Source organism: Phocoena phocoena, chromosome 1, assembly GCF_963924675.1.
Source record: "Phocoena phocoena chromosome 1, mPhoPho1.1, whole genome shotgun sequence".
Taxonomy (NCBI): Eukaryota; Metazoa; Chordata; class Mammalia; order Artiodactyla; family Phocoenidae; genus Phocoena; species Phocoena phocoena.
This window is the reverse complement of record NC_089219.1, coordinates 138,597,206-138,614,513: the sequence shown is the minus strand read 5'-3', so window position 1 is coordinate 138,614,513 and position 17,308 is coordinate 138,597,206. Positions and strand designations below refer to the sequence as shown.

Below are 17,308 nucleotides of genomic sequence, written 5' to 3'. Positions count from 1 at the left end.
GTACTGTGATAAATAAGATATTTCACATCATTACTGTAGTTTTGACATTAAACGCTAAATTCAAAGATAACAATAAATTCATAATATTCCAAAAATTTACTTTTGTTTAAAGGCATTATTAGCAACCCACTGCTGTGTAACATTCATTCGTTTCTTTTTAAAAAAAAAAAAAAAAAAACCTTAAAGTTTTCTAATGGTTTTCCTTCCTCTAGAAGGCCAACACAAACAAATTAGTGTGATGTGACTTGCATTTAGGTGCACTCTGCCCAGGCTTCCCAGTGACGTTGCTAAACACCTTTCCCTATTTTCCATTTATACCTTCTTCAAGATGTGTTAAAGTGTTGTTTACTAAGGGACCCTAAACAGAGGGTATCCACTCCTGAGCTTCTGGCACATGCATATGTTCAAACTCATCCAGGTAACCAGATGGCTAAGGGAACCACTAAAGAAATGAAATACGTTCTGGGCCAACTTGTTGGCCTGAATTCTCCTAACTCCATTTTGAAAGCTGCTAAAACTTTATATGAGCACTATAGTGGTGGTCAAAGTCATGATTCCTGTTCATCATCCAAGACTTTGGGGAAAAAATGGAGAAAAAAGTGATCTGCAGCTACTCATAAACTGTCAGGTATCACCTGTAAAATATATTGGACTGTTATACTCTTGATTCTCTGTGGAAGTCTACTCCTGATGACAACTTCACTCTGAAATGTCATTGGCAGAAACATTCAGTAGATTATCCTCAAAAGCAAACTGTAAAAAACCACTAATGACAATGGTTTTCTCTTTTGTGCTTCCCTGATTGGCTGCACTGGGTCTTAGTTGCAGCAGGCCAGCTCCTTATTTGCGGCTCACAGGCTCCTTAGTTGCGGCATGCATGTGGGATCCAGTTCCCAGACCAGGGATTGAACCCAGGCCCCCCGCACTGGGAGCATGAAGTCCCAAACGCTGCGCCACCAGAGAAGTCCCTTGTTTCTACGGAGTTGGATGTTAAAATACATAGAGCTAAACTCAGCCCTTGGTCATTTTGTTTAACTAACTTTGTGTTCACAAGATCTCATTAATCATGTTAAAAGCCCTCCAAGCACTAATTTCAGAAGAGCAAAAAAAGAAAAGCAGAGTTCATTGCTTAGTGGATATCCAATATTTATCTTCACTGAAAAATTAATTTGGCTTTAGTATCATTAAGTAGGGATATGACATCCTCAGAACCAAAGACTAACAAAAACCTCACTTTTCTTCTTTCAGGAAATTAACGGCTATAGAGAAAAGTTTCAGTGAGGTAGAATATAAGCTCACATAAGCCACCGTTGTTCAATTTCTAATTCAGATACCTTACTCCTAAAGGTGAGAGAAATATGAGAAAACAGTGTGTTTTATTCCTGGGCAAAAAAGGAGTGAGGAGATATAAAGAGACGGGTAGCAAAGATAATTATCCACTGATCATTTCAAATTCTCATTTTGCAAACATTTTCTTTTTAATTTTTAAAAATTAAAAAATATATAGAGTAAACTGATATGAATTTCAAATACTTTTCCTCTGCCAATGAGCAGACTAATTAGATAAGAAACAAAATAAAATCTTAGGTAGTTATTAGACTGGATAGTCCAGTTTAAAATCACTAAGGATTGACCATCAGTACACTTTGTTACTGGAAGGCATGTACCAGGGTTTGTTAGAGAGGAGACTGAGCAGCCAGTTATATAGTCCAGAAAAAGAAAAAAGTAAAGAAGGTGTGTAGAGAAAGTTAAAGTTAAATCTTTAGGTCCTCCCTAAATCTCTTATCACTGAAAAGTGACTGTGTGAAAATGTGACTGGGAAATAACAGTAAGTAGCCCCTGGGCTCACGGCAGAAGGGATGCTGGCTTTCATTTCCAATAATTCAGGGCACTGTTGAGGGACACTTTCTTCTCAGTGAGGAAAGGGGAAGTCTGTGGTGCCCAGAGCAGAGAGCTCTTTGGTTCTTGGAAACTTTGAGAAGTTCTCTATAGCAACAATTAGAGACTTGAATTCATCTTTGGGGAAGGCCTTTCCTTTGTTATGTGAAAACCACCCTAATGGCCCTTTAGTTATAGTAAGTGAAGCAAGTCTTCACCTAACCCAATGTTTTTGGGGAAAACTGCGACATCGCAATTAATCCGAAAGCAGATATTCTAGAGTTAGACTGAGCAGCCAAGTGAACTGGTTTGTTAACGGTTGTGCATAGTTGAGTCTCACTGTAATTTGGCATTAAAGTTAGCATGTCTGCCTAAATGCAATAGCTCAGAGTTGTCCTAGATTCCAAATGAATATTTATTAAAATGAAAGTACATTATGGTGGTTTAAAATTAGAAAACTTTAAAATAGGATTAACAACCAGAAATCAAGACAATGGGAGCTCCCAAAGGCAGATGGAATTAATCAATTACAATTTTCCTCTTGATTCCATATTATCCATTTATGCAAAAACTTCTCCACCAAAATTCTGTGACATATTGAATGACTTAGGGCTCATAACTCCTTTTAGAGTTTTTGCCCCTTCATAAATTAAAACTTTTAAAAGATCATAGTAGGTATTTAAGTACTTGTTGATTGATGCAAGATTTCATTTGCTAGGAAAGTTTAGTTCAAACTCATCTAAAAAGTTTTTGAGAAATGAATGCAGTATTCAAAGTGGATTATATCTCAACGTACACACCCTGATTTGATAGAGAGGCACTAGCTACAAGCTTCCAAGTTTCCATCCTTTAAATCAGTGAAAGAAAGGAAATCTAGGCTTTTCAGTTTAGCTTCTGCATTATCAGTAAACTCCCTAGAGGCCTTCTGTAGTGGAAGCCGGGGTGGGCCCATTGGAATCCCAGAGACAAGAGTCATGATGGCTTTGGTCTGCGACACTCCAAAACCTAGACAGGAAAATATAAATGAGGAAACATGGCTGGCACTGTCCACTTTGCCACAAACACTCGAAAGAAGAGATCATATTCTTACAGTGATTACTATAACAGGATAAAGTGGAACTAAAAGATGGGAACATTTCCTGTCAATATGGCAGACTGAGCAGATGTAGGAAATCCCTATTCCTGCTTTAAACATACAGAAATGCTGGAAACTTTTTAACAAATTGACAAACTGTAAAACAAAACAAAGTGAGACTCAAAGTCAACCTCAGAAGCAAGAAGGAGGAACGAGAAGTATCAGGAATAAAGAGGTCAGAGTAGTAAGGAGTTGCTGAAGCCAGTGGTCCATGAGGATAATCTGATTCAGGGATACACTGTTGTGGATTGAATGATGTAGGACTTGGTCACTAGGTCACAATTTAGTTCAAACAAATCTAAGAAGTACCTGAGAAATGCACTATTTAAGGTAGTTTATGACTCAATGCTGCTGTTTTAGACTAGGGCAGGAATGCAAGATGAAGCCTTGAGTCTGTACACAGCAAAGAGCTGGAATTAAACTCCCCATATAAAACTGGTAGCCAGCCTTCTATGAAAAGAAATAGAAAAAAAAAACTGGCCCACTGGTCTAAGAGGCAAGGAAGCATGACTTCTGCCAGGGTGTGGAAGGAAAAAAATCATATAAATGAAATCCCAAGCCTGTGCCATATATGAATGCTGGATCCGTATTTGCATTATGTGCTTGGTACAGGAACCATACTAAGAAATATACCTAAAGACTGGTTAGAACTGATGAAACTATAGTGTCCTAGCAGAGGCAAATGTAAAATCATTTGATGGGACAACTCACAACCTAGAGTACAATGGATTCTCCAGAAAACAGCTGTCTCTGAAGATGAAATCAGAGTTAAAAATTACAAAGCACACAAGGAAAAAGAAGCTGCATGAGAGACAGCAAATGCCCAACTGACAAATTTTACATCCTGAGAAAAGATGATACAAAATTCTGAAAGAGGCTTCACAGAGATAAACGTAAGAATAGAAGCCACAGGCTAAGAGAAGGGCATATAAATAAAGAACAGGAAGATCTGGAAGAAAAAGACAAAAAGAAATGCTGGAAATTAAAAATATATAATCAGTAAAACTAAACAGTAGAAAACATAGCTAAAGATAAAATTAGTGATTTTGAAGGTAGATCTAAGGAAGTAATCCAGAATATAGCACAGGAAGATATTTGTTTTCTTAACTGGCTATTGCTCTTGGATCAAAGGTATGAGAAGTAACTTTCTTTTACTAAGGTAATTTGGTTATAGTAACAATTGAGCATTGGGAAGAAAAATACTAGCTTGGCTAAATATATAGAATATACTTTGCTAAATGCAAAATGGCCCTCCTAGGCTTATTATGAATGGTGGAAGACTGAGAGCTACCTTCATGATAAGGCTTTATCATGTTTATTAAGATTAAGTCTCTCTTATATACAATGGAATATTACTCAGCCATAAAAAAAATGAAATCTTGCTGTTTGTGACAACACAGATGGACCTAGAGGGTATTATGCTAAGTGAAATAAGTCAGACAGAAAAAGACAAATACTGTATGATTTCACTTACAAGTGGAATCTAAAAAACAAAAAATGAACAAACATAATAAAACAGAAACAGGGTTACACAGTGCTGCATGTCAGTTTTATCTCAAAAAAACTGAAAGAAAAAAAAAGTCTTTCTTTGACTAAACCATGAAAACTCCAACCCCCAAGGAAGTCTGAAACGAGCTCTTTAAAGATATGTTCTTTTAGATCATAAAAACTGTCTTCAACAGGCCTCTTTTAAAATGCCAAAAATCTGGCAAAAGAGTAAATCCTTTCAGCTAATACCTTACAGCTATACTTTACAAAACTACTGCAGAATCACTGCTGGTATGCAAAGTGATCTTACACGTACAGGTAAACTTTTAGTTCTTTAAAAAACTATAGAACTAGTAGTAGTTCAAAATCTACTTTAATGCATTTTAGGAACATATGCTAAACCCACGATTTTGTGAGAAGTATTGCTTAGGACAAGGGAATGATATTAGGTAATAATAGTACTGGTGATACACAAATATGACAAAAATCATCAAAGTGGAAAAGCAAATGGGAAGCATTGTCTTTGAAGGATAAATAGTTGGCTGAAAACCCTGTGAGAATGAGGGGCATAGTACATAATAGGTGCTTAGGGCTTGGGAGGAGTTGCCAGGAAGAGGCAGAAAGGCTCCGAAAGGAAGGTAGGAGGTCTGCCAAGAATAAACCTAAAACTTTTCCTGGGCTTGACCCAGGTCCTCAGGAAGGGCCAATCTCTTGCGGAAGTGGAGTGAATAGTGGCATTTATCATTTGTTATGGGATAAGACTTAGGAGACTGTGGAGAGGTTTCTCTACTCAAATTCACTGTATTTCCCTCAAACTTTACATTGTCATATTATTCAAACCTCCATCCATTTAAGCTTACTTGTGTTAATAAACTCTTTTAAAATTGCAGATACTCTTGGGAGAGCTGTCAGTCATTCACAGTTTAGTAAGATCTGTATTCAAACTGCCTTCCTCTAAACACTTAGGCTTACATCAGTTATAGTGTGGTAGTAGAATTTTAATGAGCAGAGGCAAGTAAAGGGAGGGAGTGTTGATGGTGTAGGAGAGAAGGGGTTAAAAAAATGGTGTGTGAGCAGAGTGGGGAGGTGAACAAAGTGCTAAGATGGAGGAGAGAGATTTGTAGAAGGTTGCCAAGACCTTCCAACTAGGTTTACTTTACCATTTTATAGGACTGGCCCTGAAAGTTAGTATTAGGAATAAAACTTTGCTTGTAGCTGATTAAAAGGTGTTCTTGTTGAACCCTCAGAGAAAGTGATGAAAGTCCCTCATCACCTTCTCTGAAACGCTCAGAGAAAGTCTATTTCCTTTACACTCTCCAGTAGGAGACAAAGCGGGAAACTTACCGAGTTTGACCACAAAGTTGATAAATCTCTGAATACAAAACTGGAAAGGAACAAACAAATCTATAGTCAGTAATTACTAAACTGTGATAATTTAAAGAATTTAGAGGTCAAATTGCAGAAACCCCAAACTAAAAAGTCCACACACCTTAGTTTTCTGAGGGTCTTTTGGAGTGGAGAACAGCCACGTGAGGATGACTCAGATCTACCCAGGATAAGGTAGGATCTTTTCATGTATATAAGCTTTTATGAAATGAGCCCATGAAGAAAAGAAGCTCCAATGAAGGAATTGTACAACAGAGAGTTAGGATGGGGAAGGTAACCTTTACCCACCTAGGTTACAGAGGTAAACTTATCAGCTAGTGCAGTTTCCAAACTGGGGTACTCTAACCTCTAGGGTACTTTCCAAGATACCTCAGGAGCACTTGGTCAAGGCTAAGATTTATGGCAATTTCTAGACCCTCAACTTCCATAAGTGCTATTTCTAAAATTGATCAGAATAAGAAGTTGCACATAATGGAGGTGTAGCTTGTCCTTTTATATTTCCCTTTTCACAGTCCTTCTCCTACTTTTGAAAAAATAAAGACATACCTCTTATATCACTGCCTTGGGACACCTCTGGGAACCAAATAAAGGAGCAAATCAAAATGTTGGTATTGGCATCCACAAAGAGAGCTGACAGAGTGATTCCTTTAATTAATGGATAACAAGTCCTCTAAAGAATCATAGGGTTTTCAATTTTTTCCTTTCAACTTTGCTTTTAATGTTGTGTTTCAGGTTGTCAGTTGAAAATCATTAAATGATCAAGCATATGACTCAAAAACTGCTCGAAGAACTGAGTGACATTGCTATACCAAAGTTTCTTCCATTCTTATCTACTAATATATATAAACAGGGTATCACAGCACTTATTTCTATAAAAGCAAAAAACAGAAATAGTATTGATGCTGAACTTTAACTCATCCTAGCATTAAAGGATATTCATCCACAAATTCATGAAGCAATTCTTAAAAAGATTCCCATTCATCTCATCAAGAGATGCATTTTCAATAACATTTTACTTTTATGTTGTTTTAATCAATGGTATACTAGTAATAAAAAAGTCAATGCAGAATAAAATTTTGATATCAAGCCTTACAAACATAAATGCACGTGTTCTTTTTTTCCCTAACACACAAAGTATGGCACATTACATTCAGAAGTCTCTACTTTGTTGCTTTTTTTACACTTAATGTATCATGGAGATCTCTCCAGATGTGTGCATATAAAAGTATCTCATCCTTCTAAAGGGCTGTATGTAGTTCCATTAAATAACTCAAACATAATGTATTTAACCATTTCCTTATGGGTGGATATTTGGGCTGTTTCTATCTTTTGCTAGTATAAACAATGCTATAAGGAATATCTCTGTACATGTATCATTTCACTTTGTAAATATAACAGATGGTATTTAAGTCCATGAGAATGATGGACTTCCCTGGTGGCAGAGTGGTTAAGAATCTGCCTGTCACTGAAGGGGACACAGGTTCAAGCCCTGGTCCGGGAAGATCCCACATGCCGCGGAGCAACTAAGCCCGTGCACCACAACTACTGAGCCCGTGCGCCACAACTACTGAAGCCCACGCGCCTAGAGCCCGTGCTCTGCAACAAGAGAAGCCACTGCAGTGAGAAGCCCGCGCACTGCAATGAAGAGTAGCTCCCGCTCGCCGCCACAACGAAGACCAACACAGCCAAAAATAAAGTCCATGAGAATGAGTAAGTTTAGCCCTAACTTTTTATTTATCTGTTTCTTCACTTGACTGCGAACTCCTTTAGGGCAGAGACCAGTTTTATTGAAATTATATATTCAGTTCAGCCCATGGTATATTAATAAGTGAGTAAATGAGACCTGCTCACACTTGCTTTCTGTAAGAAAAAACAGAATGTGGTAAACTAAACTGCTTACCAATACTGTTTTGGGTGAGATGATTTATTTGAGTAGGCTAAAAGAAAAAAAAGAAAAAGAGATGGAAATTGAATCAGCCAATAAAAGAAACCACTAAGTGGAAAGGTTCCGTATCAGAGCTGTTTCACAGTTTACTCCATCCTACGATTTTCACATCATTCAGCTCAGAACAGGTTGAAATTTTCAGAAATAATTTTTTCTGGGAAACTTAGGAAAAAGAAAATCATATATGAAAAGAGATGGCAGGGACTTCCCTGGTGGCGCAGTGGTTAATAATCCACCTGCCAATGCAGGGGACACGGACTCAAGCCCTGGTCCGGGAAGATCCCACGTGCCACAGAGCAACGAAGTCCGTGCACCACAACTACCGAGCCTGCGCTCTAGAGCCCGCGAGCCACAACTACTGAACCCGTATAGCACAGCTACTGAAGCCCGCATGCCTAGAGCCCGTGCTCCGCAACAAGAGAAGCCACCGCGATGAGAAGCCCGCGCACCGCAACAAAGAGTAGCCCCCGCTTGTCACAACTAGAGAAGGCCCGCGCACAGCAACGAAAACCCAAGGCAGCCAAAGATAAATTAATTAATTAATTAAAAAAAAAGAAAAGAGATGGCAAGAGTCCACACAATTCAGACTTCATATCTTAATTTAAACCAAAGTCTTGCCAATGTTTAATCTAGTTGACATAGCTTCCTAAGTCCTTACGCTGTTCCTGCTTTCAGCTTCACCTGGTCTGGGGCTGAATAAAGGTGAATATGAAATAAGCTATTTAAACTTTAAGTTAAGTAGGAAGTAGATTTAGGCTTGCTCAGTGTTCAGGGTTAAAGGGTAGGGATGTATTTAATCACTGCTTGCAACTGCTTCCTCCTGTTCTCTTCTTGGTTGGAGCTCAGGTCACTCCCTCAAACCTCCAGGATGCTTTGCAACTTCTGCTCTGTAATTTCTGATTGCCCTGATGGTGGCCTGTCCTGTTCAAAAGATCCCTTATCTAAACTTACTGGGACTGACCACCTGCTCTGATCTTGCTTATGCCTTTCATTCTCACTCATTTTCTTGGGACACTCCTCTCAGTCACTTTTATGATCCTGAAAGTTCCTGGGCCTCTCGGCCTCCAGAAGTTTCTCTGTAGTGCCTACCCTATTTCTTTCCACCTTATTCTGTTTACCTAACATATACACACTACCAGCTGTGGGGCTGGTTCTACCCTTCGGTGAGGCTCTTCCTTCTCTGGACAGCTAGGCTGTCCTCCCTGTAACATTAACAGCAGCCACCATTTCCCCCAGGGGTCTTCCCTGGAACACTTCAGATCCTGCCGCTTTTCTCTTCCTGTTTCAAAGCCAGTGTCTCCTTTTGGATCACCTATTCAGCTCTTGTTTCCTGCCTGGTGAATGTTTTCAGTTCTCAGCACATTTCCAGGGCAAAGAGGACTGACCTGCTCTGACTTTGGATTACGTCTCCCCTTTGTAGATCACCAGCCTCATAGCTTCCTTATATACTCTGGTGACTCAGGTGTGAAGTTCTCAAGGGGATGGCATGTGGTCATTTCCCCAAAAATCTATCACCATTATTTCACAGTCATAAAAATACTTTGAATGTAGACTAAAAATAAGATCATTTCTAGGAGGAACAGAAAGGAGTCATTCCTGTGTGGGGCCTGTCCTGATGAGACATGCAGGAAACATGGATAATGGGCACAGGTTTGGTTTTAAACAAGAAAAAGTAAGAAAAAGAAGGAAAATACAGAAAGAAGCAGCTAGGCAATCTTAAGGAGGGCAGGTGTGGTAGGAATGCTGATGAGAGAAAATAAGAATTCTCAAGTGGGAAAGAAAAAAGGCTATGATTTATATGAAGGGAAAAGAAAGCTTACCTGATGGTTCAGGGCCGAGGAGAAGTCCTTCCGTTCAAAAGCCTCCAACATCTGGTTTGTCTTTTTTCCCAGGTAGTTATAGGTACTGGAAAGAAAACAGCACATCTGCAGGATCAATAACTTAGAGAGAAGGTCCAGCTCCTCAAACCCCTCTAATGCTCAAAAGGGAAAAATCTACCAAGCCTTCCAGAAGTCTGTTTTTAGCCCCTAATCTATTAAAGGATCAGGTGTCTTCAGTTCTGAGTTTTCCAGCAACACAAAGCAGTGCAGAGGACGCAGAGAACACCAAAAGGAATAAAGAAAAGGGAGAAAAATAGGAAAAGGGTCAAGTTAGAAAAAAGAAAAAAAGTGAAAGACAGAGGTGTATTTGGCAAGGAGTGATTGAGGGCAACACCTGGCCCAGGGCGCACACAGAGGTGCAATGCTAGGTAAGAACTGTGGATAAAATGTAGTATCTGAGGGCTTCCCTGGTGGCGCAGTGGTTGAGAGTCTGCCTGCCAATGCAGGGGACACAGGTTCGAGCCCTGGTCTGGGAAGATCCCACATGCCGCGGAGCAGCTAGACCCGTGAGCCACAACTGCTGAGCGTGCGCGTCTGGAGCTTGTGCTCCGCAACAAGAGAGGCCGCGATAGTGAGAGGCCCGCGCACCGCGATGAAGAGTGGCTCCCGCTCGCCGCAACTAGAGAAAGCCCTCGCACAGCAACGAAGACCCAGCACAGCCAAACATAAATAAATAAATAAATAAAAATTAAAAAAAAAAAAGTAGTATCTGAGGTGGGTCCCAAAAACCCTATGCTGAGGAACTGGGTGAATGTAGCACCACAGTAAAAGGGGCAAATACTAGCAGATTACCTAAATTCTTTGCCAAGTTATATGTTACCCAGAGACTAGTTTCTAGTAATAATATTAATACGGATAATAATAATACAAGGACCATTTATTGACTGTTGTATTCCGGGTGCCTGACATAAACCATGTCTAATCCTCTCAGAGCCCTGTGAGGTAGGTGTGGTTTCCATTTTGCTGTGAAGAAACTATGTCTCAAAGAAGGGCAACAGAGTTGTCGAGAAGCTTACCATCCCTCATACTGCTTATTCTATTACATTTCAGAAAAAATGGAGATGAGAATGTTATTTGATATCGTAAAATGTTCTTGCTGACTTAAAAAAGAATCTCTAACTCTACCAATAAAGACAAATATCTTAGACTAATCACTGAGTTCTTAGAGAAACCAGCAAGGCAGAAGGTTCTAGAAATTCAGAACAAAGATGTTTCCCCAGTTTCTAATGACTTCTCCTACAGTAACTCAGGATCAGAAAAGAGTTTCATGTTGGTGTACCAGGAACAGAACATTGTTGGTACTTCATAAATGTAGTCCCTGGAGTCAATACAAGGCATTCTGAGAACGTGAAGTTCACATTATCTTCTCGTAAAAAAATAGGGAGAATAAAATATAATCATTGAGATAAGTTACCTGCAGATGTGAAACACCCAAAGTCGCAATATGTGCATGAATGTCTAAGGGGTTTCAGAATACTCTAATTTGAATCCCAGGGGTCTCAGATGTATCCTCATTTAGAGAGGAATGTGATCATAATTAAGGAGAAATTAAGTGTAATCAAATGTACTTTGCTTTCAGATTCTGTTGACAGAATAAAAATGCTTAGTATGGGGGCCAGAAAAAAAAAGAATTTCCAAGGTCAGCAGATCCAGGCATTCAGGGTTCCTTGGAGGAAATGGCCTGTAGTGATGATGGATGTTGCAGGCATCCTGGCTCAGTGAACGAACCATTATTTACCATTACATCCAACCCAACTACTCTTCATCAAAGCCATGCTCACCAAGATATGCTATGAGTATTACTTTGCTTCCCCTGTACTTTTCCCACAGGGAGGAAATACACTTTCAGTTAATGTAAATAGTTCAGTCATTCTGCTTGCAGGCACATTGCTACTGAACTAGGTTAACATGTGCAGTGGACATGCCAAATTTGAACATCCCTAGGCCTTCTGCTGAGTAGACATCAGGCCACATGATTCTACCTTCCTAGCTGCAGCTGACCGGACCTTACATGGACACCTGACTTAGCAGTGCTATCCAGTGATATCCTGAGATGCTCCATTTGGGCCCCATGACTGGCCACATGCATGCTGAAGCAGAGAAAGCCCATCTGGAGAGAAAGGCAAATAAAGGGATGTCCAAAGGACCACAGGTGGAGAACGGTCTGCCTTGGCTGTTGAGAGCTTTGCAGTTTTAGGTTCTCATCTTCTCTGAGACCTCACAGCACTTCCTCCCCTTGAGTTTTACGAAATTTTATAATAACTTACCTTCTTTCACATAAGCTAGTTTGAATGGCATTCTGTTATTTGTAACCAAATAATTTCTGATAAAGAAGTTCTGTGCATGCTCTCAGCTTCTGTGCCTCACCCCTAACTGCAACAGATGCTTCTTGTAAGAGTGACTGAGTCGCTAACAAAGTGCTAAGCCCTAGTTCATTCCTTTTCAGTAAGAAAATGTGGCAAAGAAAGGCAATTTCTATTAGAAAAGGTGTACTTGCAAGAAATACAACCGCGCAGGTGATGACTGCTTCTGTGGGGGATTTTACACTAATAAGCATTGGGAAAAATGAGTCCTGCTTACCTGCCCACTGCTCCAGTTGCTCCCATCACCAGAGCACTCAACAGTTGCTGATCAGAAACAGACAGAGAGTATTAACTTTGATGAAAAAGAGAAGAGAAAAGATGCTACTGTATAAGCGGCTACATCAATTGTTGCAGAGGGAAACTAACCTGCTGGGATATGCCAGGGGGAAACTTACCTCATCCACCCCAAAAAGGAAAGCAAACTGTTGCTGGCGATTCTGATCAACACATTGCCCGAAGTCTAAGAGATCTGTGTCACTGAATTTCAGCCCTTGGAAGGTGGGGATCTTATCCTGAATTCCATCCAACAACTCCTCAGCACGAACTGTTCAAAACAATAAATGTCTCTCTCATTCACCGGTACACCCCCAGAAAATAACAGAGAACATCTCATCTAGCGCCACACATCTGCACGGAGCTGCCAGGGGCTGCTCTCAGCTGCAACTGGCTGCAGATTGAACATATTGAACATGATCACTTGCCCTTGCCTCCTAGTTCCTCTGTACTTATCAAATTGTAACCCTAAATCTTCTGTTCCTTGAAGACAATAGATGGATATTTATAAAGCACAACTTCTATTTTTTCTTCTAAGGAAGTTAGAAAGGAATGGCATTTTAAAAATAACCTCCTAATAAATTTCATCTAACTGTAACAATCTTCTTGCTGGAGAAGTATGATAATGATAAAAGAAAACCTAAAAGAAAAGTGAGAAGAGATTGGAGTACCTTCCTGTGTGCCAGGTGCTGAGAACACAGTAGGGTACAAAGTAGACCCAATCCGTGTCTTAGTGGGGCTTACAGGCTATGTCTTCCCACATAAGACGGAGGGGTGTGTGTGACAGACACAAGTTGTCTGCTACAAGTACATAGGGGTCAATTCGTCTTTCATACTTAAAAATCTTCCATTATAAGATGGTGTCAATGATTGATAAGGGCTGACTTATTTTTGATAAGAGTGACTTATGTTGGAGCTGTTGGAACCATCTAGTCAACAGTCTTATGCTTTCGTGATACAGGGTGAGGTGGGGTGGAGTCGGGGTTTCTTAGTGAAATAGGGTACGATGTGAGAGGTGAAGGTGAAGAAACATGAAAAGAAGCAGTACTTACTCTTTACCCCTGTCAAGGCAGGAATGTGATAGTAGTAAAACGGCAGTGCAGGGGCAGCAGCGGCCACCTCCTTTAGGAAGTTAATCAGGACATCTGAAAAAACAGCAGGAAAAGTCATGGTGTGAACAAGTGTAAAACACTGGCTTTCCCCAGTAAAAATGGAACCTTGGGACTTCCCTGGCAGTCCAGTGGTTAAGACTCCACGCTTCCAATGTAGGGGGCATGGGTTTGATCCCTGGTTGGGGAACTAAGATCCCACAGGCCGCACAGCCAAAAAAAAAAAAAAAAGAACCGTCTAATGAAATGCAACCTTCCTTTTTGGAAGCCAAAAATTCTTGACCACTCTTACCATCTCTGAGACTGCTACTGCAATGTCTTTGCAATTCACTTTATTCAAAGTTTTATTTTCCTCTCTGTAGAAAGGCCAAAATAAGAGGATCAGTTTCCTACCATACTAAAGAGCTATTAAAAAACTGGTGCAAATCTTCCCACATATTAAGAGAAGCTCATGCAATACTCTTACAAAAATCAGAAGCCCGGGGCTTCCCTGGTGGCGCAGTGGTTGAGAGTCTGCCTGCCGATGCAGGGGACACGGGTTCGTGCCCCGATCTGGGAAGATCCCACATGCCACGGAGCGGCTGGGCCCGTGAGCCATGGCCGCTGAGCCTGAGCGTCCGGAGCCTGTGCTCCGCAAGGGGAGAGGCCACAACAGTGAGAGGCCCGTGTACCGCAAAAAAAAAAAAAAAAAATCAGAAGCCCATCAGGCAGGATCCTTTTCCTCTTACCCAGAAGGGTAAGTGTGGTCAGTGAACAGCAAAGACTTTGCGTTAGGATCAGAATAAAGTTGTAACAGTAAATTCTACAACAAGAAGATAAACAACATCTGCTCAAAATGGGAAGTCATAAAAGTAGTGGCACATCTCAACCAGAGTTTGGTACCTTTCCCTTTTGGAGAGAAATTCAGATATATCAGAAGACAGTTCACTCTGGTTTACTGAGGAATTGGGATTTTCTACATCATCCGGTTTGAGCTTCAGCAGCACCATTACTACAGATGATAAATAAATCCAGCAGAATTGCTTACATCTGGATGCCACTGAATAGTGGGAGAGAAGCTTATGAACACATTTGAATACTGTGATAATAAATATTTTGACAAAATTATTGTGTATTGTTATTTTTCATTTGTCTTATGCAAAATTTTTAAAAATCATCTGAAAAAAACTTTTAAAATGTTCATTCTAAATTTCCCAAATAGCAGTATTTAAATTACTTAACCAATATTAACGACTATTTTACTGATAACAGGTAATATTTCATGACAATTTTGACCTGTTATACATTTAGCTATGGATTTGTTTAATCATGCATGCAAATGACATTTTGTCTGTTTTTAATCCTTGTAAAATTTGTACTGCATTTTTGCTAATCAAAAGGATTCAAAAGACTCAGTATACCTGGAAACCACAAATAGTTTCCATAGAGAAAACAATAATTTGATATTTTGGAAGACAATGGATATTTCTGTGAAATCTCTTTTCAAATTCATCACTTAACTCAAATTTGAATAGTACATGTAGTCTCAAAATGTCCATTACTTATATTCCTCTTTTGCTGAGAAAAATGGTCTCATGCTTTGCCATGTGACTCTGACACTCTATGCAACTGACTGGCCAAAAGTGGACACCTGACCCAAACACAGGCACCTGTAGGTTGACCCAGGGCTTGGTGGATGAGCTACTCAGATTACTTGACAAAAGAGCTGAAGTCCTTTAATGGAGTCTTCTCTTCTCTTTTATGGGTAGAGGGAGGCTGAATATTCCGGAGAACTACTGTACCATTGCAACTTCATGCCTCCAGTCCATAAGACTTTACTTTCATGAGTTAAATACAACCATTTGGAATGAAGGCATAAAGAAGTGGACCATGTACAGCACTGTGCGTTTTGACCTATCTACCTACCTTTGTTCCATGGCTTGAGAAAGAAAGGTGCAATGACAGCGATGCCATCGGCTCCTATTTTTGCTGCATGTTGGGCCTTTAAAAGAAGAAAGAAGACCATGGGTCACAATTCTGATGTGTGTGAATGTGGGGTTTTCTCCACCTCAAAAGGCAATTCTCAAACACCAGCTGGGTTTCCTACAATTCAACTCAACTCTGACACTATCTATCTGGAGATACAGGTCAAGGGCTCAGTCCTGCAAGACTAGCTCCCTATCCCCATTTCAAATGCCAGGTTATCACCTGTGCTCCTGACCTATGGGCTATAAATTAGAGGTTCCAACAACCCCCTCCTTCGGTCAATTAATTTGTTGGGGAGGCTCACAGAACTCAGGGAAACATTTTACTTATGAGATCACTGGCTTTTTATAAAAGGATATGACTCAGGAACAGCCAGATAGAAGAGATGCATAGGGCAAGGCATGGGGAAAGGGCACAACACTTCCATGTCTTCTCTCAGTGTGAGTGCACCACCCTCCCCAAATCTCCACAAGTTCACAAAGCTGGAAGCTCTTTGAAATCTGTCCTTTGGCGTTTTCATGGAGGCTTTACTACATAGGCATGATTGATTATATCATTGGCCATTGGGGATTGGTTCAAATAGGGTCGATCATATCAACTCTAACTGAAAGTTCCAACCCCTAATTTTCATGCCTGGTACTCTTGGCAACCAGCCCCCATCCTTAGGTACTTTCTAAAAGTCACCTCATTAACATAACAAGAGACACCTTTATTGTTCTTATCTCCAGGAATTCGAGGGTTTTGGAGCTCTGTGCCAGAAATGGGACAAAGACCAAATATCTATTTCTTGTTATAGATCACAATTTCACAACCATCCTGGAGTAAACGATTTGTTACATTCACCTACAGCTTAGATACTAGAGGTTAACAACAAACTCTTCAAATTTGCCAACCGATGTACCACTAGAGAATGGAAAATTACCACATTTAATGATAAATGTCATTACCAGGAAAATCCCAGGTGTTGCAAAGTAGAGACCTCTGGTGGAGGTGAGCTGTGTATCTAATCTTATTCTTCTGCAGACTTTGTCAGTACAAAAAAACTTGCTAAGGAGACATGAGCAGTTCTTTTTTTTTTTTTTTTTGTGGTACGCAGACCTCTCACTGTCGTGGCCTCTCCCGTTGCAGAGCACAGGCTCTGGACGTGCAGGCTCAGTGGCCATGGCTCACGGGCCCAGCCGCTCTGCGGCATGTGGGATCTTCCCGGACGGGGCATGAACCTGCGTCCCCTGCATCGGCAGGCGGACTCTCAACTACTGCGCCACCAGGGAAGCCCGAGCAGTTCATTTTGAGAAACTATAACTGTTAATTATAGAGAAACTTGCAGATGTCATTTCTCTTCTAGTGTTCAGCCCACTGGATGATACTGTCTTTCCTCTCCAAAGATATTAGTCATATTTTAAAATTTATATTACAGATTGGAAATGCAGTTGAGAAAGGCTGAGAAGAAAAAGATTGTACATATCACAGATATATCACAGAAGACACACTGCACTACTCTTCTGATATTTACTCACATTCCTTCAGAAAAAAAATGAACATTTCCTCCCACTGGGCCCTCATAATATTTTTTATCTATTTCAAGCAGAGTACTTAAACCTAACACATTGTGAGGTAGTTGTGTATCTTACTGGTCTCCAACTAGAGTGAATTCCCTGAGGGCAGAGGTCAGATCTTATTGACTCTTGTGTTTAGGTCAGTCATGGTGCTGAGCACATAGCAGGACTCAGTAGATGTTGTTGATTGCTTTGAAACATGCCCCACTACCTAAAAGGGAAAAACGGCTTTCCTCTGAGACTTAAGCTAGTGATATCTATATCTAATAGATGTGATTAAGTTTCTGCAGAAGTAAAGTAGGAGAGTCAAAAAGAGATTGGGATATAGTC

The 17,308-nt window shown here is 40.3% G+C and overlaps 1 protein-coding gene across 1 annotated transcript in view; it reads right to left on the bottom strand.

Annotated features, from left to right (window-relative positions):
• Positions 1-2,275: 2,275 nt before the first annotated feature.
• The window catches only part of NPL (N-acetylneuraminate pyruvate lyase), a 37,919-nt gene continuing 22,886 nt past the window's right edge, over positions 2,276-17,308 (bottom strand). The window contains exons 6-12 of the mRNA XM_065876683.1: positions 15,363-15,438; positions 13,401-13,493; positions 12,471-12,619; positions 12,293-12,339; positions 9,653-9,737; positions 5,846-5,885; positions 2,276-2,883 (exon numbers count right to left, since the gene is read on the bottom strand). Coding sequence (XP_065732755.1) covers positions 2,699-2,883; positions 5,846-5,885; positions 9,653-9,737; positions 12,293-12,339; positions 12,471-12,619; positions 13,401-13,493; positions 15,363-15,438 — 675 coding nt within the window. The 3' untranslated portion in view covers positions 2,276-2,698. The remainder of the gene's footprint in view (positions 2,884-5,845; positions 5,886-9,652; positions 9,738-12,292; positions 12,340-12,470; positions 12,620-13,400; positions 13,494-15,362; positions 15,439-17,308) is intronic.